The following is a 26,432-nucleotide window of genomic DNA, read 5'->3' as shown; positions in this document are numbered from 1 at the left end:
TTTCTCCTTTCTGAGGGACAAGTGACAGGTTACATTTTCCCTGCGTTCTTTGACCTTACAATGGAATCACTGAACATGTAGCAAGAGTGTAAATGTCTGCTCTGCCAAAAGAAATTTTTATGTACCTTAAAAAACAAATCTGAGTAGGGAAGCTGAGACCCAAGGAGCTTCAACTAGAATGAAGTCAAGAACACTAACATTTCACTTGTACCTGTTCTTCTCTGATAAGGCATAAGGAAAAGAACCAGAGGCCTCAGGATGGATAGAAATAGAGGGGTTCACTGTTGGGAAGCTATCTAAACAGAAGGAAGATATACTACTTTTGGTATATTTATGCTGGAGAAAAAATTTTCAGAGGTATATTTGTGGTTCACAAGTGTAGGTTAATGGGCTTTAAACAATAGATTTGCCCTGAAATAAAAGTTTACTTTAATGAGCAAGTCTGTATTACAGGTTAAAATAAAAACAGCAAATTTAGAAAGAGACAATTGATCACTACTTAACTTCAAATATTGAGGTGCCTATCAAAGCTATCCAGAGTGTATAGATATGAAATTAGAACCAGTCTTATAAAAGAAAAAAGAATTTGCCGCAGATCTATAATTTAGAAAAAAAAAAAATCCTTAAGCCTGGGCTGTGTCTCTGAGGGTCATGATTCTCCCTGTTTTCAACTCTTATAATGTTATTGTTAAAAGGGAGAAGGCGAGGGATGGGATGGGAAGGCAAAGCTGGCTTTAACCTAATCATAAGGCTTCATTTAAAGTCATGCCAGAATGTTGACTGAAAATTTATTGGTAGGGTTAAATCTTAGACATCATGACTCTGTTATATATAAGGTTTCTTTATTTTTTACCCCTCCCCTCCTTCCTTCCTTTCTTCAAGCTGATTTAATATTTACCCAGAGGTCCTTTCTCAGGCATGGAAAAGATCATTGAGACATCAAAATCACTTTGTCTTTTGGGGTAGAACGGCTAATGATGGAGCATTCAAAGTCAGCACTACGTTTGCCCTCTGAGTCATAAACCACTTCTGCCTGCAAGTCCACTAATTGGGGAAAGCTGAGAGGAACATACTGATTTTGAGGGTATCATCTGAGGTTGGGTGCTGGTCAAAGAGGGAACTCACTCATCCAGCACACTATGGTACACTTATGACCTCAGCATGTATTTGTCGAATGGACTGGAGTCAATCTTGCAAGCTCAGATGTTCTCCAAATTACCATTAGGCATGGAGTGTAAACTGAAGGAGACAATCTCCAGCAACACATTCATGAATGACTCCTATAGAATTCTTTTCCTTCCACCACACTTCTGGATGTCTTGTCTCTCCTCTTCTCACCAGGGGTGGCACCCTACGCTGGTGTCTTGGGTGGGTAGTGGACAACAGTGACAACACAGAGGTCTCCAGATGCCCCACAAGACATGGGGAACTAGGCTGTTTGGCCAACGTGCAACTTTAGCCATTACAGACATGATAAGTGTTTCGAAACAAGTCAATATAAAGTATAAGAGGGAATAGCAATGGGTGGTCATTACAAGGAGGTGTATTTCAACTTTACCAAAACCACAACTTTCTAAGGTGAAGATCTATGCACCAATGGAATGAGCTCATGAGAGAGAGATCGGAATCGATGAGTTCTTTCATTCAATAATTCACTCCCACAGCACATAGTTACTGAAGCCCCACAGATGCCAGGCACGTTTCCAGGCACCAGGGATACAGTAGTGAACAAGACACAAAAATCCCTGCCCTTGTTGAGCTTTTCTGGGGGCAGACAATTCACAAGAAAAAGAGGTAAACCATTTGGTGGGTCAGATGGACTACACGTTTATGTGAAATTTTAGAGAGGTTGGCCAGGGAACGCCTCATTGAGAAGGTGGTGTTTGGGTAAAACCTGAAGATGAATGAGCAAGCTGTAGGATTTCGAGGAAGAGCATCTCAGGCAGACAGGACAGCAAACACAAAGGCCCTGAGATGGGACTGTCCCATCTCAGTGTTTGAGAAACAACAGAGAAGTTGGTGTGTCCAGAGCAGAGGACATGAGGGGAAAAGACAGAGAGGAGGTCAGAGTGCAAAGATGGAGGCAGATGGGCATGGTCTCGTGGACTGTACTGAAGGATTCTGGCTTCTACACTGACTGAGATCATCCCATCACTGGAGGGTGCTGAGCTGAGGACTGGCCCATTCTGACTTACCCTTTAACAGCGTCATGTGGCTGCTCTATTGAGATGTGACTGAAAGGGTGCACGGGTGGAACTGTGAAACCACATAGGAGGGTCTTAAAATGACTGCTGAAACAAGATGGCAGCCATGGAGGAGTGGGGGGGCTTGAGAAGTCGGAGGATTCTGGCTATATTTTGAAGGTAGAATGGACATGATTTTTAGATTGGTTAAATGTGAGCTGTGAGAGAAAGAGAAGAGTCCAGAATGACTGAAGTTTTGGCCTGAGCAGCTGGAAGGATAAGGCGGTCATTAACCGAGATGGGGAAGAATGTATGAGGTGGCAGCTTTGGGAGGAAAGAAACATCAGGAGCTCAGTTGTGGAAATATTAAGTTTGATATGCTAAGTAGATATTCAGAAAGGGTATCAAGTAGACAGTTGAGTATGGGAGACCAGAGTTCAGTGGAGAAGTCCAGGTGGATTAAACCTGGGGGTCATTAGCATGATGACCCCCTTCAAGCCATGGCACCCAATAAGATAACCTATAGAGTGAGCACAGGTAGAAAGAGCGGAGAGGTGGGGAGGAAGCCCCTTAGGAAACTCCGCAGAAAGAGTCCAGAGAGGCAGACGGGAATCTGGGCAAGGGCGGCTATTGCAAGCTGATGAAGGAGTAGCAAGATGGCTCACTTCGGTTGACTGTGAAGAGGTAATATAAGAACTATGACCACAAAGTTCAACACTAACCCCACCGGGAAACAGGGGGTTCACTATGGCCTTTTTAAAGATACAGTTCAAAGAGCTTAATACTCTTTGCAGGGGCTTCCTGATCTTCCTCACTAGGTTTTCATAAAGTTACATGGTCAAGTGAGAGGATCAATTTTAAAGGCTATTTCTCATTTGAGATCAAACAACATGCTACTGAACAATCAGTGGGTCACACAAGAAATCAGAAGAGAAATGAAAAAAATACCTTGAGACAAATGACAATGGAAATGCCATATACCAACATGGGAATAGTCTATTCTCAAGTAGATTAGATTTTTGTTTAACATGATCTAAAGGCTACCAAATGAAAATAAGACTAAACTCTTTACTTGTACAGGGCTCCTTGGTCAAGTTGAAAGCAACAGAATCAGAATATTTTACGAAATGATTCCAGGGGCACCTGGGTGGCTCAGTTGGTTAAGCGTCTGCCTTGGGCTCAGGTCATGATCCCAGGGTCTTGGGATCGAACCCCACATCGGGCTCCCTGCTCAGCGGAGAGTCTGCTTCTCCCTCTTCCCTCTGCTTGTGCACTTTCTAATAAATAAAATCTTTAAAAAAAATGATTCCATCATCTTGTATGGTAGAAAAACATGACTAGTTTGGGAACCCTGCATTCATTCCTTCCCAACTGTGGAAGTTTAGATAAAGTATTTAACTTTTCTGAGCCTCAGTTTCTGATGTGTAAAAGTAGGATGATGATAGCTATCTCACAGGATTCTTGCAAGATCAAATAAGATGCCATACAGGACAAATGATTAGTAATGAGTAAAGCTTACATAGATATTATCAACTATAAATTGTGTCCACATACATGCTTTCACTGGATTCTACCAATCCTACGGAGGACGAAGACCTGGGTATTACTATTCTCATTTTAAAGAAGGTAAAACTGAAGTTCTGGGTTATTAGGGATTTGCTCAAAGTCCTAATGACCCTTTGTGCTGAAGTTGAGACCAAAAACAAAGTTCTTCTCTCTGATCGGGGCTCTGTTCACTGTCAAGGTGTCCACATGGGCACCGCATAACATGGGAATTAGTGAGGCTAGGAGGTGCTTCTGCCCTGGGCCAGTTTCTAAATCTGACTCCTTCCTCCTGGTGGTATAAATGATGGGGGTGTGGCAATGCTGTTTGAGGAGATACACCCTGGGCGTCCTACACAACCTTCCCCTTGACCTTCATCTTTCCCTTCTCTTAGTTACCCTTACGTTGCAAGGAAGTTCCTAAGAGCCCTTGATGTAGTCACTGCTCTGAGGGCAGGAGCTCTTACTGCCCTTGGGGCATCTTTAAAGAATAACTCTGAAGGTGTCCCCATAATTAGAATATTTTGGAGCTGGAAGAAAACTCATTTAGACAAGCTGGCATTTTATAGAGGAGGAAGCTTCCTTCTGGAAATATTGAGATCTGGGGGCAGGGCTCTCAGGTCATGTCAGAGACAACACTAGCTCCAGGCAGCCCACGTTCTTTCCACCCCCCCATGCTGCCACTCACAGTGTGGCTGTGGCGTGGCATGCCGTGGCACCTTAAATCAAAATTCCAAAGGATTTCTCAATTAGTTATTTGAGTAAAATGAATTTAACTCCACCTATTATAGCGTTAAAAAGAGCTTAAGCCACTTAATAAATGGTAGCTAGAGTCACCTCTTAATGGATAATCCTGTTTTCTCCTTTGCAGTTTAAGTGCTAGAAGACAGAGTGACTTTAAAACTGCTCATGAGAGGACCCAATTATCTGATCAGCAATTCCAAAGAACATATGCACAAACGCAGAAGCATACCTCTTTATGAATGGTGTCTGACAAGGAAAGAGATATTTGTGGCACAGGAGTTCTGGAAAATGTAATTATTTATCCTTTCACAATTAATGAAAGCAATTGAAAATGAAGCTTTCATTTCAAATCCTTTTTATCTGGATGAAACTTTAATTTTACATAATTAAATTGACTTCACAGTTCAGTGTGTTAAAATATGCAATTAAGCAGCATATCAAGGTGAAATGCCTCCTGTTGTTGGCTCATTGAGAACTCACACTGCTGAGCTCCGAAACAAGAATGAACACCTGCCTACCTGCTCTTATCCCAGAGCCAGGGGCGGCACAGAGCCTGCAGGGCTGGCTTCCCAAATGCACAGTCGAATTTTCTCACACGTGCCAACTCCTGTGCAAGCTTGTTGGATATTTAAATAGTTTTCACTTCCCTTTGTTTTTTCAGCGGAGTTTTTATTTTTTTTATATGAGAAAATATTGTGGGGCTTGGATGATGCAAACTAAATGACTAACTTTATCCCTTGCAGAAGTTCCTTCTAAGACAACCCTTGCATCTTCAAAGTTGCTGCCTTCAATTGGTTGGAATTCTGTTGAAACTCCCTTGTTCCAATTTTGCCATTTTACAATTTGTGACAAATTTCAGCAGAGACCTCTTTCAATTATTGTTGCACTCCTGGGAAATGCTTAAGAAATGTTGCAGGTGGTTTTGAAGGGAGATGTTCTAATGAGATTGGGGAAGAGTTCCCTGGAAATTTATCTTAACAGGCAGTGGTCTGTCTACGTAGAGAGCTCACCCGTGTACTTTTCCCTTGTATTCCCTTTGAATCGTACCTTTGTGATGGTTAATTTATGGCTCAGTAGCCTCCTATATTCCCTTAAGGAATCTGTGAGTGGAGTACAGCTCAAAAATTAGAATGGAGTTCCTTTCTGTTTCCATATAGTGTAGGATTTATGTAACAGCGATTCTTGTTTTATCCATTGGAGAGGGTGTGAGGCAGGACTGATGGATCTAAGCAGTATCCTTACTGTAGTGACACGGGGCACACGTGAACCCATTTGGTGGCTTTTCCAGGCACACAGAAAAGTGTGTTGTTAGATTAATTATAAAAGCCACAAAATGACAGTATGATCCTATCATGAGATTCCTCAGGACAAACTTCTGGGAACTGGGGGCATACGCTCTACCTCCAGGTATAGTCTCTCTAACGCTCCTGCTGTTATAGGATGTAGGTTGTTAGCATGGTCAGCAGACCATACAATGAGAAGATTGTAAAAGGTGTTGTAGTGTGTGCAGTAATGTAATGTATATCAGAACAGACGAATGTTTTACTCTTTTGAGCCAAGACTGGAGACATGGTATTGTCTGCTTCCAGGATACCACAAGCAACGTAGAATTAGTAAATTCCTCTAAAATTCTGTGAGCTAGATTGGCCTCTGTCTCATTGCACTGCTCTGAAAACCAAAGGAAGCCTTGGCTACCAAGGGATAGAAAAAGAATAGGCAAAATAATAGTTTCAATAAGTGAAAAGTGATATCGATGCACCCCTACAAATTGTAAAAGTACCTATTTAAATATAATCAATTTCGTATTCACAAATTATATCCACTTATCAGATCTCTCCTCCCTTAGGATTTGTAGAAAGTAACAGCGATGGTAGTTCTGGTTCTTGCGCCGCACTTGAAAGCAATTAAACTACTGTTTAGTGAAACTGTTCGTACACAAACACACAAGATCACTGACTGGTCCTCTCCCAAACAATCCAACTTTGGAAGTCTCAACACTGAACCAAATGTTTAAATAATACCAAACCATAAAAGCTATTTTGTAGAGCTACTACAAGTCTTGTACCATTTCTCAGAAACATGTAGGTTTGATTACATTTTCTGGTCTGATTTTATACAGACCCTGTCGCAGGAGGCTCTGAAATGTCTATACAACAGAGCGGCTGATACATTCTCAGAATTCAGAGGAAAGAATTTCGACTGTGAAATGAAAATGTGGTATGACTGAAATGTTCCTCAGCACGGCCTGATGCTCTTTGCTACTTCACTGGATCTGATCTGATACAGATGAATTGCTACTGAGTTGGGCCCTTCGGAACCAGATGGAAGGAACTACAGACTCATGCAAGGGTGATACAAACAAATGAAGATGATGAACACAGAAAAATCACACACAGATAGTCCCCAGACCTTACACTGGCCTCTTTAAAAAAAAAAAAAAATTATTTGAGAGCGAGACCGAGAGAGAGTGGGGGAGGAGCAGAGTGAGAGGGACAAGCAGACTCCTTGCTGAGCATGGAGTCTGATATGGGGCTTGATCCCATGACCCTGAGATCATAACCTGAGCCAAAATCCAGAGTTGGATGCTTAACAGACTGAGCCACCCAGGTGCCCCTATGCTGGCTTCTTTTGACTTCCTTTCCCATCAACACTTTTAACCAGGTGTTGGAATGGAAAATGCTTTTTAAAATGAAAACCTCAGCCAAAGGGATCAGACATCACCATGTAACTGAATCCAGTGGAAGACAAGACCCACTTTGGAAACTGTTGGGGGTTATCCTCTAATCCTAGCCGTTTCTTTCTGAGGCATGAATTCAGAATTGCTGTCACTCTTATACGTGGACAGAAGTTAGAATTCTCCATTGCAAAGTAAAAAATGTTCCCGGTTTTGTTATTTTTCAAAAATTTTTCTGAACTTCCTTATTTGGGGTCAAAGGATGTCTGAAAAGTTAAGCGTTCTCAGTATAACTTTAAATTGTACAGAGAATAAACAGCACTCTGGTCCATTATTAGGTGGTGGTAGAAATCAACCATCTGCAGAACTAAGTGGTGTGTTCTTGAATTCATTCCTTAGGGGGAAGTAATTTATTCTGCTATTGAGCTATTCTTATTAACTTTGAAGTGAAGCTAACTGGACAGAGACCTGTGTACATCCACCAGATTACAGAGACTGGACTAGGGTTCCAAATGAATGAGCGCAGGTGAAAGCACTTTAAATCTGTAACAGGCTTTAAAAAGCATAATGATTATCTTCCTGTCATTTTTTTTTTTTATCTAGAAAGTACAACTGTGAGAGGGAAGTAATTATGTTTTTAGAAAGCACTACTCCCTTGTGAAAGGTTTTTGTGTTTAGAATTTTTTTTTAATTTTTAGAATTTATTTATTTTAGAGAGAGAGAGCACACGCACACATGTGGGTAGGAACAGAGGGGGAAGGAGAGGGACAAGCAGACTCCACGCTGTGCGAAGAGCCTGGCATGGGGCTCGATGCCACGACCCTGAGACAGAATCAAGTCAGATGTTCAACCGACTGAGTCACCCAGCTGCCCCATGTTTAGAATATTTTTGATGGAACTGAGTAAACTAGTATGTATTTTGTCCATAAATCAGGAAGATAAAGAGCTCGAGGATGACTGTGCTTTCCCAGACCTCTTGATTTTCTCTCTTTATAGTTCATAGTTTACAAGCATCAACAGCAACGGTCTAAATATAAAGCTTGCTACACTATCATTACATGTGACATTCCTGTAGACACTAATACATACTTCTATTTGAGGCCTGTTGAAGCAGCAAAGAGTTTTTGAAGTTAGCAACTACTTGAAATAGTAAGCTACATTTCCTAATTCAAGGATGGATTTAGTTTGCAATTAGAAATAAAAACGAGAAGCAGGACTACGCAATTGAAGGTGCTGACATAAGTCCAAAGTATTAAAGTTAAAAATAACAAAGACAAAAACAGTGAAATAAATCTAAGTCTGCAACAGACAGAGATGATGAAATTCCATCCCCAACCACTTGGCTTAAAAGTCTGGAAAGAAAATGGACATTCATCTTGAATAAGGATTTGCTACTTCTTTCTGGCACGCTGTAATAGTCTCATATCATTCAGTAGTCAATGTCCTATTTTTTATTCTAGTTTGTGTTTCAGAAGACATTCTCTTTTTGAAAAGAAATAGGAGGACTTTTCACCACCCAGATAGCACATTTAAAATTCAGTCAATTAGTTAACTGTTGAAACCCCTAACTGTAACTTTTTAGGGCCAATATGGTGTCTTCTCTCAGAAAGGAAGAGTTTGAATTCAAATAAAATGATTGCAAACAGTTTAATAAAGACATTTGTAGATGGCTTTATGAGCTCTCCCATGCATTTATTTCAACCTGGGAAACAGCAGAAAGCATGGAGAGGATATACTCTCTAACCAAGCAGACCAAAAAAAAAAAAAAAAAGGCCATATCCTAGCCATTAACTTAGGGAGGGAAAAAGAAACTGGAAAAACGCATTTAAATCACAATCATGGACTCCAAGAGCCTTAGAAAGCTGAAGTGTGAAAATCCTACATTTTCACTGCGCAGACTTCTTGAGTTGAGTCTAGGGGGAAGTCTATGAACCAGACAGCATTGAAAGACGCAGCACGTTAGACCCACAAGGGAAGCGCTGTACTTGACGTGCTTGAGGCGCCAGGTAAGAGTTCCCCAAAGCCATCTTACCTTTGTTTTCTGCCTTCAGTTCCTCTGCCATCAAGCTGTCTTGTCGGTTACCAAGCACGAATGCCAGAAACGAGAGGATCAGAGCATCCAAAATCCCAATAATAGCCAGGATGTACGCCCAGCGGACCGAACAAGCCCCAAGAGTGTACTTGTCTGTCTTTTCTCCACACATCCGTTTTACTTCATCTGAATCCCAGCCATCAGGGAAAATCATACAGCCAAGCACAAGGCAGGCAGCTGAGAGAGAGAGAGAGAGAGGGAAAAAAAAAAGTAGTTAACATAAATGTTATTTTAACAAATACTGCTGTGTGTCAAATCATTGCTTCAAATTCTTGACTTTTTTTAAAAAAAAAGATTTTATTTGAGAGTGTGAGAGAGAGCAAGAGCAGGGGGGAGGGGCAGAGGGAGAAGGAGAAGCAGACTCCCCGCTGAGTAGGGAGCACGACTCGACTTGGGACTCGATCCTGGGACCCTGAGATCATGACTTGAGCTGAAGGCAGATTCCCACTGAGCCCCCCAGGCACCCCTCAAATTCTTGATTTAAAGAATAGCAAACCCTACCACTGTCCTACCCTGAGTATTTGTTTTTCCCCTCCCCTAGTTTACTTAAAAGCAGCCTAGCCCTGCAGCTCTGGGAACACTTTTGCTGCAAGCCTGAGCATTCTGAGAGAGGTTAATGTATGTTGATCTGTAAGAAAATACTAAAAATTTGAAATTTGGTGTGTATTTGTGGGAAGGCTTCCATTGCAAATAAATCATAAGGAATCACAACACTGCAGAATGACAATTCAACACTGGCTTTGAAGAGTTCGATAGCAGCCAGAGAAGGGGTTAGGATAACATGGAAAATACCCAGTGTATATTGACTTGGACTCATAGTAAAAAAATAATTTCATACTGGAACCTCTTTACACACACACACACACACACACACACACACACACACACACACTGAAAGGTTTCTTGAAACTATACTTAGCAGATGCAATGCACCCTGATATTTTCTTTTCTAATCTCTATTTCATTTTTAAAAAGGCTGAAAAACCCTGCAACATGGTGTGGTACCAGAATTTTTAATGGAAATTCAGGAATATAAGCAGAATACTTATATTCTGTCTCCCAAATATCACTATGGGAATCCTATGAACACTTTTTATAGAATATGTCACTTTGCAGATTACAGAAGATAAGTGGCCATTTGTTGCTATTCTCTTTATATTTAATTATTTAGGGGTAAAGGAGGATAGTTTTAGGTTATATAGGGCTTTCTGAACAGGTGTTTTCATTAATTCACTAATTCATTAATTACTCATTAATTCAACAGCTACATATTGATGATCTTCTATGGAGTGTCAGACACAGTTCTTGGCACTAGAAATACAGCAATCAAGAAGAGAGACATGGTTTATATATTTTAGTAGGGAAAGAGGCAAAAAAAATGAGTAACATGCAAATAAAATAGTTGGAAGTTGAACTACTAGGTAGGAAAGAAACAAAGGGCTCGGATAAAGAATAATAGTAAGGCCTTTTGAGGGGGTGATATTTAAGCTAAGGCCAGAAACACACAAGGCACCAGACCTGTGAAATTGGTGGGAAAGACGTTCCAGGCAACAGCATGTGCAAAGGCCCTGGGGTTGGAAAGAGGCCTGGGGTGTTTGCGGAGCAACCAGGAGATCTGTGATGGGATGGAGATCATGTTCAGGCTGCAAGGGAGGCAGGGGCTATGCCTCTAGGCAGGTTATGGTTTCCAGGGCATGCCACTTAAGACTCTGATGTCACAACCAACATAGAGTTGTGTGATGGTCAGGGCCAAAAAATTCCTGAAGCTGGCAAGCTGCAACCTCTTGAACAAGCCAGCAGTGGACACATGATTTCCTATTTTTTACAGGAGCATGACTCTACAGGCAGGTGTGGAGGACACAGAGGCCAAGAGGGGTGACATGTAGGAAGACTGCCTGGGAGAACTTGGATTTAGGGTCTCACATTATTTTATAGTATCTCTGCATAGGTAGTGGTCATGGACACTTCCCTACGTTACACCTCATTATGTCTCAGAAGGAACCCTAACTTCCCTTTGCCTTCAGTCCACCTCACTCTAATCCAGATCACATATGACTGCTGAGACCATCATGCTCCAAACCTTTGGAGGCTCCACCCCCTCGCCCCTCACTGATACTGAGGAATATGCAGATGTCTTAGGTATCCAAACGCTCCACGATCCAGCCCCCACTTACTTTCCCAGTCCCCCTCCCCTTTAGACTCTCCATTTCTCTTGGGTTGAGCCACACCTGACTCCCTGTCTATGCACCAAGTTTTGGGGTCATTCTCTTTTTTTCTTTTGCCTCGAGTATTTGCCGCATTGTCCCTAAATGGTCCACTCTTAAATATTTTTCAGTGATCAGGTGCAACCCCTCCACAAGGCAAGCCATCTCGAATTCTTCTTGACCTACAATACTGCCCTTCTCAGAACCCCTGTAGCTTCTGACTGTACCTACTTAGAGTCATTGTGGCTTTTTACATTTGTTATTTGTTTACAAGTATTTCAATTAACAGATTGTATGCTTTCTGAAGAAGGAAACTTCAGTAAGCCACCATAGTCCTAGCACCTAAAACAGTAACTTGTAGATAGCTGGCACTAACATACTTTTGAATGAGAAAGTAAAATGAATGAATAAATGAATTATAACACCTAAACAATATACTTCAACATATAGTTTATAGAACTCAATATCACAACTACCCAACATCACAAATTCAGTTAAAGATTCATCTTTAAAAGGGAAGATTCAACAGAGCCAATTTTGTTACAATCAGACAACAGATTACATGTACTCAGGAGAACACAATTAAAAAAAGTCGATGATTTCAAAATATTTCAAATTTCTACTCCTTCTGTATCTCCTAGCACTGAATACCAACATGCTCTCCAAGGCCCTTCTCGCAATGATGATCTGTGTGTTTAAAAAAAAAAGTTTGGTTTCCATAAGCAAAAATTAACTTTATTTGGGAAGCCACACAAAATGCTTGAATCCACACAGTTGAGAAAAATCTCTAAAAATTTTGTGTTACTTGGAAGCTTTTAAAAATATTCTAAATGCTTTTTTACACATTAAATGTTTATATATGAGAAAATTACTTTCTTACACAGAAAAAATGAAAGCCAAGTATTTTTCCTTTATGAATGGAATCACTTGGAGAATGACACTATTATATTACTTATAACTCTAGCGAAACTTAATAGAAATCACCAAGTGACACAGGTTTGGGCAGGTTATTGGACGCTGCAGGACAACTTCACTGGAACAGGCTGTTTGTGCAATGGTGACATCAATAAACACATCTTTTCTCAAGGTCTTTTTACACTGAGCATAGACAACCTTTAAAGTTTCCATTTCTGGAAACTGAGTTATAAATTAGGATAAAAAGAGAGGCAGAATTAATCTGAAACTAAAACCACAGGAGAATGGGAGTGGTTCTATCATTGCTCCCTATCTTCAAAGGATAGGATTTCCTTAATCAAATTTTACGAGATAAATCTGAGAAGAGAGGGCATGCAATTGTGCTTTATTTTATGCAATGGGTATTTGGCTCAAAGTTACAAACACAGAATTTTGGAAATGCAATTCTTATTTGCGATAGGCTAAGGGAGCAGCTGTTCAGAGAAATCGGAGGATAAAACCTGGGCTGACAGGCTCGGGCTCCGGCCTCCTGAGAAAAATGTTTAGGTCTCCCCCCAGTAAGGATACTCCACACCAGGTGTCCTGTAGGCCACAGGGCGCTGGAATATATCCTGGATGCCTCACCCACTTCTTGCTGGCCTTCTCTTACAGCGAAACATTTGGTCTTCTTCTAATGTATCTGTTCTGAAAATCTGAATGGCTTTATAACAGAATAATAAAAATGAAGCTCAATTGCATTTAAAAGCTTTTAAAACTTTGTAAGTGAAATCTGTGATTAAAATCCTATTTTTAAAAAATATTTTATGTATTCATTTATTTGAGAAAGAGAGAGCGTGCATGTGCGAGCATGAACAGGGAAGGGAAGAGTAGAGGGAGAGGGACAAGTAGACTCTGCATTGAGGGCAGAGCCCGATGCAGGGCCAGATTCCAGGAGCCTGAGATCATGACCTGAGCCGAAACCAAAAGTCAGATGCTTAAATGACTGTGCCACCCAGGTGGCCCCCCAAATCCAATTTTTAAATAAATGAATCCTATCCTTTTGAAAGCTGAGCTTCCACATGGCCATTACGTAAAAAAACTTTAGTTTCCGACAATGTATTATCAAAATATATATTTTCTTCTCCTCCCATCCAAACTTCCCCTACTTGGCTGTTTTATTTTTGAAATGAGAAGTCACCCGAAAGTTATGTGTATTTAAGATTAGCTGAAGCCATTAAAATAGTTTAGGCCCTGATATTTCTTTGGAAAGGTATTACTGTGTTCTGCATTAATGTTTGAGTACTATAATAAATTCTGTTTTCTGGCACCCTATTAACCAGAACCTTCTTAACCTGCATGATGTGTATAGCCAGTGGAAGCCAACAGCTGTTCCTAATCCTAGGCAGTACCTGCAAGATCCTAGGCTAATGTCTCAGGCAATGAAAAATTAAATATTCCTCTTGGTTTTATAATTATTTCCAACGCTTTACAAATTGATCATCCTAGAAGATGGAGCCACATCACTATACTAAACATTAGAATACACAAGGCACTGTAACATTTGATTAATTTGGACATGCTATTTCCTGACCAAAAGGAATACATGGAGAATTAGTTCCAATTGGACTATTATCCCAAAATGGTTTCTTATTAGAATGTCACCCAGAAAATGACTAACTTACTTGGAGCGATAGATTCCTTCATTTCAGCAGCAGGTTTTCTGGAAGTATATCAGAGAACATTTTTTGAATGTTAAAGAGCTCACAAGCTGGAGGTGAATAGAGAACGATGATGGAAAGAAACCCGTGTCCTTACTGTATGCTGCCATGACATCCTCTGACTTAGAACACATAATGAAGACGTCCTTGTGAGGACAGGGCTGTTGATTTCAATTTTAAGCGTATTCCAAATGGTTAGGAAGCATTCACATTCTAAAAGAACCCTCGGTCTGAAGGCTGCGGATGCCCAAAGTGGGTTCTTTTGAAATACTACAGAAACAACTGGAAGCTCCCTAGAGCCGCTAATTGCTCTGCCAGTTTTCTGTCCAAAGAGTTGAATGTAAGCTCTGTGAAGGAAACGTCCTTAGAAAAATCCACCAGTGTTTTTAATTGGGTCTTTCTCCAAAGGAAAATTAAGCAAGATGAAAAAAGCAAGGGCGGTGGGGGTGGGGGTGGGTGGCAGGACTATGATGTGGGTCACGTGGGCATGCCCACGCGGCTGGTCCAACTCTCCTGACCAGGACTCTGAACCTGAGAATGGCTTATTTTTTGGACAGGAAGAGGAAGTCTAAATTCATTCTTTAAAAAGTCTACGCACTGTTGCACAAAAAGCATGATAAATTGCCTCATGTTGCTGAAGCACTCACGGGGAACGTGGTGAAAAAAACGAACCGGCATTCACTTAACTCCACAATTATGCAGGCATGTGGTCACTGAAGGAGCTGACGCAGCCAGAGCCGCCCCGCTACTCGCTACTCGCGGGAACGTCACGTGATTGTCACTCTGAACACCTGGGAAAGGAGAGGCGCTCCTTCCCACAGCTTCTTCATTAGCCCACAAACCGGAGCTACGGTATTTATACACCGGTGTACACCTCAGTGTACCTCCGGACAACGTAGTTGCCAGGTAGCCCGGGACACGGAATACTGTGGATTAGAGTCCGGTGGGGAAAACAAAGGGACTCCTAATAAATTTTGGTCGTAAACTCGGTATAATTTTATGAGCGTTTACCTAGAGGTCATACCACAAAAGGTACCACATCCCTTAGAAAGCAGGGCAAGAGAAAGTGTAAATAAGCACTGGGCTCTCAGAAGAGAAGCGTCAGACAGGGTGTGTGACGACGATAAGAGCTCCCCTACGCTGCCCCCCGCTCAGCCCTAACTGCGGAGTAAAGAGCCATACAGCTCTCTGTACGTTGTGCTGAATCAACCGTGCGCCCCGAGCACAGCTGAAGGGGCTCATCAGGAGTCTGCCCACACCTGCGCTTAGGAGCCACCGAGTGGAGAAAAAGCTTTTCCAGACTATGACGCCAGACAAGAGGAAAAACCATTAATGGTACAACATCACTTGCTAATTTACCCAGAATTTGAGGCTTAATAGTCAATGTAACACAAATCAGGATTTAGGACTTAAAAACACAATGCGGTTCTGATCTCTAGAATGTTCACTAGCCAGGCTTTCGACGTGTATCTTGGATCCAAACAAACTTCTTAAACTCTTGATAGTGACATAGTTAATACACATAATGACAGCTAATAATTATTGACACTGTGAGTGGGGCTGCACAGCACATCATCTCATTTAAATCCTCAAAACCAAGAGAAACATGAGAGCACATGTTCCTGGCTTTTCTAATTTCCACAAAGAGGGATTTTTCCTATAATACTCTTGGCCCCTTATCCCACACCTTATTCCTCTCCATGGAGATGGAGTGATTTCCCAGAGGCAAATCTGGGCAGACGGGCCCAGCCCCCTCCTGACCTTACCTTAGGAGCTGCTTGCCTACACGAGGCCCGTGTTCCACTGCTCTGCGCTGGGATGTGACACAGGGCGGGCTTGCTTTTCCAGTGCTGTCTAGGAGCAGGAAGTTAAGTAGGCCTAATTCTGAGGGAGCAGCTTAGGAAGTCCTTTTGGCCGAGCGACCCAGGGCCATTTCTTCAACCTCATCTTTCTCATAATAAGGGGATATTTCGGTTTCCTGCTGCCAATTCTCTCTCTCAGTGGGTTCAGAGCTGAGGAAGTTCCCCGCATTTGGGAGACTGGAAGTCTTTGATTAGAGAACCAGCATGGCTGGCTTATGGTGAGCAGATGACTGGCTTGTATCCTCACAGGGTGGAGAAAAAGCTAGGTCGCTCGCTGCCCCTTCTTATACGGGCACTAATCATCCATGCGGTCTCCACGCCCACAACCTAATTACGTCTTAAAGGCGCCACCTCCTCATACCATCACATTGGGATTAGGGTTTCAACCTATGAATCTTGGGGAGACATAAAAATCCAGTCCATTGCAGAGGGGGGACAGAAGGCTGTCATTCATTGCTTCTCAGTCAACCCCAACATTATTTTCCGTTTTACATTTGAAGAAGCTGAGGCACAGAACTTTCAAATAGCTTGCTGAAGGTCCTACAAAGCCCACGGATGGAACAGCCAGATCTGAATCAGACAGACAGTCTAGTTTTGGAATCCATGCTTTTAACACCAACTATGCTATTAGCCTTCCCTTATTAACAATAATCAACATGAAATCACTTTAGAACATTGGTTTCAGTACTAAGAACACTTACAGAATCTTGGCAGTGCTTAACATGGTGTTTATAATTAGACATTTATTCTTTGAGTACGAGAGCTACTACTAAAACGATACTTAGAAACTGTGAGTTTCTATATGTATAAATATTTCTTTTGTTTACACTACTATTACCTAATCAGTATTTCATCTTATATGTAGTGCCAAGAGCATTAATTATAAAGTCTACATGCATGGAATGGGAATTAATGAGGTTTTACTACATAAATACACATATATTTGGATTTATACACATTTCACAAGAAAACCCACCCTGATTTTTTGGCTTGATTTTTTTGGCTTGATATTTTAAGTTGGCTATGTGTCAGCCAGACATTCTTATGTGTTCTTTAAGAACACTCTTATATTCTTATATTCCTTTTGAGATTATATGTATAAATATATGTATGAATACATATGTACCTTCTTAATTTATACATGGTTACTTGTATGTAACCTAATATCTGCTTTGGGTAAAAATTAGGTTCTATTGAAGTTTTGGGTAACTTCTCTGGCTTTTAATACACATCGTTTTAACGAGCACTTTCATAAACATAACTGAAGGTGCCGGCAGGTCACGAACGTGTCTGAAATTGTTTGTTTGTTTGCAGGAGAGCCCCAACATTTTCATGTGCCAAAATCTACACTGTATTTCAGACACAGGGTCTGAAGAATAGATTCTCTTTCTCCACGACCATTTGAACAGAACCCTTTGTAGTACACATATCACCATTCTCTCAGCAAAATCTGCTGGAGCCAGGATAACCCCGACAGCAAAGCAACACAGACTAATAATTACCCGGCCAGCAGTTTCCCATGTGGCTTGTTGTACTGTGGCTATTTTATCTGTGAAACAAGGAGGCCAGCGGAGATCACTGAATGCTACCTACTATTTCCCTATATTACTCATAGTTAGGAATCAATTTATGCTCACTGATGCCCTATACATCCACATATTATGGGAAATAATGAGCGCGGAGAAATGCTTCGGAAACTGGCTCGTGTATTCCCGCACAGCAGGTGCACAGACGGTGGCATACTCGCTCTCCGCCCTGATTCATCACGCGGGACTTGGGGAAAGTCACTGTTGGCTGCCACTGGACAAGGTCAGGGATCTCCTGCCAATCTGGCTACCAGGATTTCGTCTCTCAGCACAAGGGGTAACTCGAAGAGCAACGAAATGCCACCTCAGTGAGGATGAGTTCTCCCAAGCCTGCCGGACCCCTGGAAACAGACTGCCCATTTCTACACACTTTCTGGAAAAGAAAAATTGGCCCCAATGGCAAGCTTTTCTTTTACACAGCTCGCTCACTTTTTTATGTTTATATTTTTAAATTTTAGTGCAGTCGACATACATTATATTAATTTCAGGTGTACATAGTGATTCGACATTTATATACATTAGAAAGTGCTCATCACGATAAGTGTAGTCACCATCTGTCACCACACACAGATATTACAGTATTATTGACTGTATTCCTCATACTGTACTTGATATCACCATGACTTACTTTCTAACTGAAAGTTTGTACCTCTTAATCCCCTTTCCCTATTTCGCCTCTCCCCCCCACCACTCTGACAACCACCAATTTGTTCTCTGTATTTATGAGTTTGTTTGCTCACTTTTCATTTTACTCTCCTGAAGTAACATTTTAATACTTTAGAACCTCAAATGGCAAAAATGAATTGTTCTAAGGAAACATATGGAAAAACTAAATATTGCATGCCAAAAATGTCAGAAGCAGAACCAAGTGCAAGAAAGATGACCATCTTTTGTAAGGATAGAACTCACTTCCAAGGGGTGATCAGATGTACACATTTACACATTTCTAACAGACTCCCAGGCTGTGCTTTTTCACAGTTTAGCTGATTATCTATCTATCTATCTATCTATCTATCTATCTATCTATCTATCTATCTATCTACCTACTTACCTCCCTACCTTTCTTTATCTACATATCCCTCTGCACCAGTCCTGGTCCTTACACAGTTAAAGAACAGTGGCATAAGCTCTAGAGTGCTGTCATTCTCTTTGCAGAAAGGACTCATAATATCATTCAGGACAGACGTGATCTAGACCAAGCACCGAATTACTTTCCCACCACATTGAAAAGGGCAGAGCGTGATGGGGCTCTGGATAGCAAAATCTGCGAGCGGACTCTTCCTTACGTCTCCTCTGCTTCTCTTCAGTGTCACTTCTGCCCTCCCATCCCCTTGCCCCTTGCATGCTTAAGATCAAGGTTATGTGGACTCAGAGGAACCGATTCATGACATTTAAACAAACAAAAATCTAAAGAAAAAGACAACTGTGGCAAACTGTTTAAATTCCCTTTTTTCCCCCTCTTTATGTCTTGTTCCTTTTCCCCAGCAGAGTTTCCTTAAAATGTGTTTTTAGGCTTCCATTTTCTTTGCTGCTCCCTCAAAACAAATTATCCACACTTTGGAAAATAAATACTTTGAGCTATGTTAGTCTTCGACCGATCTATGGCAAGCTCTTCCGGTAATTTATGTATTTACAGAGGATGCTGCTGCCTCAGAACACGAAACTCCCCAGAGAAACTGAATTGAATTGGCAGTAGGTATCCAAAAAAGTGTAGGACAAAAACCAGGTCGAGAGAGGGTAAAAGAAGTCAGTGTGTTAAATGTTCTGTCAAAAATTTTTCGCACCTCTTTCAACTTCAAATTCTGAAAGCGGTAGCCAAAAGTTTATAGATAAAACCTTGACCAGCGTGACATTTGCACAACGCTTGAATCTGAACAATGACTTCCCTTGACTAAAATGAAATTTAACCCAGTCTTAACCTGCCAGTGAAATGCCCAGAAGGTGGTTTCGCTTTGAACTCGAGGTGCTACAGAGTGGCCTCAGGCAGGGCTGAGGGTAAGTTCTCGAACCTGAGCAGGAGCTGGGGCGTTTGCTCTCTGCCCTTGGGGATCTTTCCTCCCCTCAGGGTTCTGTACTTTCACCCTTTATCCACAGGCTCCAGGTGCCTTCTGGGAATACAAAAAAATCTGTTGTGACGCATTTGCTACTCTCCCAGCTGAGGCTGGGGTTTGCCGATGGAAATACAGTGATGATCTAAAGCATGTTAGGTTCTGGGATGATGGCCGTGTGAATTACTGATAGATTCTGCTAGTTAAAAACATTTAATAAAGTGACAGGATGGTACACTTGCTCTAATATGTTTCACTAAAGATTTTCCCTGTTCTTCTTCTATTTATTTGTTTTTCTTACCACTATCTGAATCTAGAGTACCTGTTACCTGTTGGCCCAGACAGACCAGGAGATGCTAGTTCTTCTTGGAGACAAATATACGACCATGGGCAGAACTTAACATTTCTGAATGGAAATTGAGAACAGTCTAAAATGGCCACAATCCAGGCTTGGGTCTGGTCCCTGGCTTACTTGTGCCCAGCTCCAGGGAGTCAAGAGAAGATGAATTCACAGTCTCCACCTTGCAGCATTGCCCGCTCCCCCTCTTCAAAGTATTATTTGCATTCTTCGAGGAGAAGTCGATTTTTGTATATAAAAGAAATATCAATTGAGACAAGTTATGGTTTGGCTGACTCTCGAGTCAATGGCAATCTAAACATTCCCTTCTTCATAATGTGTATTTGTTTTCCATTGTTACTACAACAAATCGCCACCGCCAACCTCGTGGCTTAAAATGATGCAAATCTTATAGTTCTGTAGATCAGAATTCTGAGATAGGTCTGACTGAGTTATAATCAAGGTGCTATAGGGCTGCATTCCATTCTGGAGCTCTACGAGACAATTCACTTTCTTCTATTTTCCAGCTTCAAGAGACTGCCAGCATTCCTTGGTTCCTGGCCGCTGTCCATCTCCAAGGCCAGCGATGGCGAGTTGAGTCTTTTTTGTGTACTATCTCTCTGACCCTCTTGTTGACTTCTTCTCCTTCTAGTTTTAAGAATTCGTGTGATTAGATTAGGCCAACTTGGATAATCTCCCCATCACAAGGTCAGCTGATCAGCAAACTTAATTGTGTCCACAAACTTAATTCCCATTTTCCATGTAACCTAATATATTCCCAGGTTCCAAGGGCTAGTGTGTGGACATCTTTGAAGCATTATCCTGCCTACCATGTAATATGACACATAGCAGTGTATTGTTGTAATCTTGTTCCTGTCTTCTGATTTGTAGTTACTGGGGTCCAGATAGAGGCACACAAAATCAACTGTAGATCTATTATATGGGACGAACCCTGAGCACCTGTGCCTCTCACAGCTGGCCTTCCATGGATCACTGCTGGGTTTTCTCAGCTTGTGACATGGTTCTGTCTTGGTTTCCTGATTAGCTTTATGGTTTGTTGTTGGGGCCAACATTTGGTCTTATTTTGAGTCTGCTTGTCTGGAGTCCTGATATTTTGCTTGGCTCTGGCTCTGTAAATTCTTTTTCTTAAGCCCTTAGCGGCAAGTTTGAGTTATGTTCCAAGAAGGTGGATTACCTTGACCAAAGCAAGTGATGTACAGAAAGGCCTGACTTGTGGGCCTTCTAGCTGCAGGACCCAATCCACTACTTGCCCACTCTGTCTTGGACATTACCTGCTGCTTGAATCAAGATGAATTTTGCCGTCCTTTGAGCCACTGGCTATTCCCAGTAGTGGCTCAGTATAAGATCAGTCTTGCTTGTCCCAATTATCTCCCTTTAAGCACTGGCTTCCCGTTGGGGTTATAGCATGCTACCTGGCCAAGCTCATCTGAACTGTAGCAAACAAGCCATCTCAACAGCTCCAGCTCTGTAGAGGCTGTCACCAGAGACTATTTGTCTCCATTCTTTCTTAAAATGTGGGTGATCAACACACGAAACTGTGATATCTGCAGAGTGACAGAGCTAAATAAAAGCTTCCTGAAACTTCTCCCATGTAACACATTTGAAAGTTTGAGTAAGAGTACATAAGCATTCTGTCCTCTTATCTCTAGGTACTGATGTATTCAACCTGTGGCCCAACCTTCACACCTCTGAACATATCTTCACGAAGACAGGAGACGTACTGGGAGGTCCAGAACTAGTTGCATGGAGTTAGTTATGGGCCTAGTGTGTAGGATGAGCTCAATATTTCAGTTCTTACCCATGACTCCCATGTGATCAGTGCTGATCTCTGGACCCTAATGATATTATTATTTTTCTATAAAGCCAGAGTCATCATTTAAGCTTCTGAGAGTCCAGAATCCCCAGTGAAATTAGTAGTGTGAATAGTTTTGAAGAAAAGAGAAAGATCTGTCAGAAAAATTGAAGCAAAAACTGGTAGTGTCTTCATTTGCCCAGAGTATTCTGATAATGTAAAAATGAGAGCGGACATTATCAAATATTTGTGCTAATCACACTCTTATATGAATCAACCCATTTAAACTGCATTACACCCCCATGAAGGAGGAACTATTGTTATCCCCATTTTATAAAAGATGGAACAAGAAGGGAGATCTTAAGTGACTTGAAAAATGCCGCAGGCGGTAGGTAAGGTGCCAGGACCAACGCCTTGGGTAGGCTGCCTGCTGTTCCATCTGTTAGCCATTATAGTTGCAGGGCTTACTTTTTACTAGTCCAGGAAAATACATGGCTTTTCTCTAACAGTAAAATTAGAATGCTAAAAAAGAAGTAGATTCACCTAAGAACTGGTGAGACTGATGTAGATAATCTGGCAAAGACTGGACTGTGACTTCATTAAGTAAAGTCAACAAGGAAGGTCAAAGTAGGCTGGAAGGAATGCAAAAATTGGACCCACCAACAAATATCTGGATTGCAGTACATCGCTGGAAGGCTATTACTGGGAAATTGTCTTGTAGAGGCACAATGCTAGAGTTCCCATGAACATGAAGAAACGGACCAATTTATCTCAAGGTATTGGCATTCGGAATTGTCAAAATGACATCCCTAGAAATAACTGGCAGCAAAATCTCAGTAAACTAAATGTAGGAACTTCATTGATTTTTGTTGTTGTTGAACTCTAGAGCAATATATTCCCAGCTAAAGGAGTTCTTGTCAGTGGCTGATGAGAGTCTTAAGAGGTGCCATTTTGTGAATGGCCAGACGTAAAGCGATTTTACATATCCTTGGCAAATAACCTCTTTGGTCAAGTCACTATTATTAATGTCGCAGGTCTGGGGATACTCGTGATTAAAACAAATCTAATGCCCTGTCAAGGGACTCGTAATCGAAAAGGTACCCAGTTTAACTGCTGTAGTGAGTAACCAAGGGAGGCTAAGGGAGACATAGGCTGCTTAGTATACATGAACATATAATTTTGAACCTCCAAGCTATGCTTTGGAATCTCAAATTTAGGGGTTTTTTTGGTTTTGTTTTGTTTTGTTTTTGTTTCAGACCATTATTCTTTCAACCAGATCTAAGATTTGGAAGAGGACGGGAGACAGAAGACTGAGATTTGGAGGAGGTAGGTAAAACAGTGTCTATGTGTGGGGGGCATGTCTATTTAATTACAGCATATAAATATTCAAATATAGGTATAAATATAACTGTTAAGAATAGGAGGGTAACTAGTATCAAAATAGAAATATGCAGAACTTGAAATTACCAGGGAGACAAAAGAGATTTTTGAAAAGGTAATAATATTAGCAAAAGAAATGTGAACTTGGTTTAGTCTCAAGCTGAAGGAGGTCTGGGGATGTTTCTGTTCTATTACAGTAAGATTCAAACTCAGCTCCCTATATCATCAGTAGAGTAGAGACTGCTCATCTCTTCTACTGAAGGATAGACAGCAATAGATACCAACACTAGATGTTTCCAGAGTGAATGATGTGTTTCCTTGAGAGAGTCCACATAACAGCAAAAATGACTTACAATTCCTATATTTTGGATGAGGACACCTCATACCTTCTTCAGTGCCAGATTCTAGAATGCTACCTAGAAACCTGAAGTGATCTGTAGACTATGAAAGCTGACCAGAAGCTCACTTGAGGGCCTTTCTGTATGGTGACAGGTGTTTGGTTGTTTCTGCTAGCCCTCCAAGCTGGCTGTTGAAAGTGAGGGGGAAAAGAGTTCTAGGCACTCACACTTCTGCTTTCCTCTTCCCTTTTATTTCTGACATATCCTAGGCCTTTGGCCTCTCTGATGTCCCTCTGGATTTCCTTCTTCGTATTTTCTGGAAGTCAGCACCATTTCATGGTTTTAGATTACTCTTGCTTGCTTTGGATTGGCTTGGCTGGTAGTGTCACCCCCTAAACCTCACCTCTTATCTTTTTACACATCCCCTTTCCTGCATTGAGTAGGGAATCACACTGGTTCCTTAAATTCTGTGGGACATTTTTTCAGTCATGCAGATGAAATCAGTGGAGAACTCAGCATGTCTTTTATAAGCCAGGATGGAGCCCGTGTACTGAAAAATCTAAACAACTAAAAAACAGTACCAGAGAAAATGGAAAAGGCACAGCTCTGTACCTAAAACTCTTCATGTGTCAGAGGGAGAGAAGGAACATTCTCTTTGTGGTCCCAGCAGGACCTCTATCAGGGATGGGTAAATTCCTTAAGGCCACTGAGGTTCCTGGAGGCTTCAGTTGGCATGTGGCCATGACAGACTGGTCTTCCTGGGGCATCACTTGCTGCCGTATTACAGACTACTCTCCTCTGGCTGGTGGCTCGTGCATCCTCATGGTTCCGACCGGGTCCCAATTATGCACATCGAATATGACCAGGAAGTTTCCACATCCGGCAGGGAGGTGTTTATTTTATTCGTCGTTGGCTGATACAATTCTAAATTTGACAGAATGTATTTTTCACAGAACGACTGGTTAGAAAACCTATGCTTCTGGCTCTTCCCTGACTGAACCCTACACACTCTGGGAAGTGATGTGGTCTAGAGTGAATTAGACCTAATGGAGCATGAACGTGGGTCTCCATCCATCTGTTGTCAGGCACTTTCAGATACTGGGTTTGACCGGAGGTGGTGCTGTGGATGTGCTTGAGTGATGATGCCACTGTTCCTCCAGCACACCCGGGATATTGAATGCTTGGTGTCATATTGAGAATGGAGATCTAAAGCTTCTTTTTTTGTGTTCTCCTCATCCTGCACCAAGAAACCAGGATACCGTTCTGCATCATATATCAGTGTACTTGCACATCGGAGCTTGTAGGTACCACCCCTCACCCCTGGGACAATGGCCACTACTCATGTCCACCAGTGTTAATTCTGATGTTGCCAAGAATGAGAAACATGCCTGGGTCACTCAGTCTGCAATGATATCAACATCGATGCTGACCATTGAAATTTCATTACCAAGACATACATCCCCCATGCAACTGACCAATGATGACGTTTCTCCTATTTGAAGAGAGGAGGCCATCAGAGGGTATTTTGAAAGCTATGCCACACCCACCTGAACACTGGCTTCCAGGGAACAAATTACCACCCTACACAGTTCAGACGTCCTCAAATGATGTGGTACAGGAAAGTGATCTTTACTCAACTTAAATTTTAGCTCTGCCTCCACCTGGAGAATGAACTACATCATGGATGCATGGTTCTTGCAGAGAACTTGATGGTCAGGAAACTGAGAATATTGCCCATCTGGCCTGGCTTGTCCTGCTGTGACATTTACGGATGGGCTGGTGATTCTCTTACCTGGTGGTCTCTTGGGATGCTGAATCACAGGCCAGGGCTAGATCCTATGCAGCAGGGTCCTTGTCAAGTCCTCCCTGTGAGGATGTCCCTGCCTGGTTCATCCACTAGTGGTATCACTAGTGGGCAGCAACTGCTATCCTGGAACTTTTTAGGTACTGACAAGTACCACACCTGCCATTGCTTTGGTCTGATCATGGGTAATGGCTACTATACCCTTGAAACAGGGTCAGACTGTAGGCCTGTGACATAGTCAACTGCTTTGCCAGCAAAAAATGTACGGGGAGATGGAGGCCTGAGAACACATCCCTGACTCACTCCTCCTCTGAAAACACAATGAGAAAAATGAGGCTGCTGGCAGAGCCTGGGGGCGCCAAGCTGAGAGCTAAGGTCTTTGCTCCCTGTGGTGTTGAGCAGGAGTGGAGACAACTGCAGTGTGAAGCCTCCAGATTTCCTGCTCCTTGGGGGGGCTGGACAGGCAGAGACCTATGAGCATGTGCCAAATATGCTCCCAAGAGTTGCTGCCAGACCTCATGGCCTGGAGGAGAGACGCTCTGGTTGGCTGAGCTGCTTCCAGTGCCCGCAGAGAGATGACTGCTGCTTGTCCCCAGACTGGCCTCCTTCCTGCCTCTATGTGGGGCCTGCCAGCTCGACTGCCTAGAAGTTGACAAAACCGAAGAAGTTCTAATGCCCAACATCATAGTCTGGGGAACCTCGAAGTCCTGAGTACAGAAGGTCAATTAACCATAAAGAGTCAAAGAAAGAACAATGTCTTTAGGGGGATTCAGAGACACAAGGGAAGAAGGCAAAGGTGAACTGGATCTGGGGACTCCTGCTGCCACAGAACTGAAAAATAAAAAGGGGGACAGAACACTATGAAGTGTTGGTGCTCCTTGAGGAGAGGCAGCTAGAAGACACAAGACGTCCTCAATTTAAAAATAAGGGGGAAAAAAAACCTCCTAAAGATAGCTGTTCATGAGAACTGAAAGAGGGTTTGGAAGACCCTTTAGAACAAATGGCATAAAAGAACAAAATCCCAAAGACATGAGGGAAAAGACAAGAGATCTGGAGGCTGGAGACTTAAGATGTAAATACAGGAGTCCCTGCTTTTTCTCCCCTCTCTACAGGGGATACAGTTCCCTGACCCCCCAGTGGATGCCTGAAACTGCAGATAGTTCTGAGCCCTACGTATGCTGTATTTTCCTATACCTACATACCCCGGAGAAAA

At 42.1% G+C, this 26,432-nt stretch overlaps 1 protein-coding gene across 1 annotated transcript in view; it reads right to left on the bottom strand.

Annotated features, from left to right (window-relative positions):
- The window catches only part of LHFPL3 (LHFPL tetraspan subfamily member 3), a 527,398-nt gene that overhangs the window by 147,999 nt on the left and 352,967 nt on the right, over positions 1-26,432 (bottom strand). The window contains exon 2 of the mRNA XM_045793666.2: positions 9,176-9,412. Coding sequence (XP_045649622.1) covers positions 9,176-9,412 — 237 coding nt within the window. The remainder of the gene's footprint in view (positions 1-9,175; positions 9,413-26,432) is intronic.

Source organism: Ursus americanus, chromosome 3 (assembly GCF_024610735.1).
Source record: "Ursus americanus isolate L20-20 chromosome 3, mUrsAme1.1.p, whole genome shotgun sequence".
Lineage (NCBI taxonomy): Eukaryota > Metazoa > Chordata > Mammalia > Carnivora > Ursidae > Ursus > Ursus americanus.
This window is presented reverse-complemented; position numbering and strand designations above follow the sequence as displayed.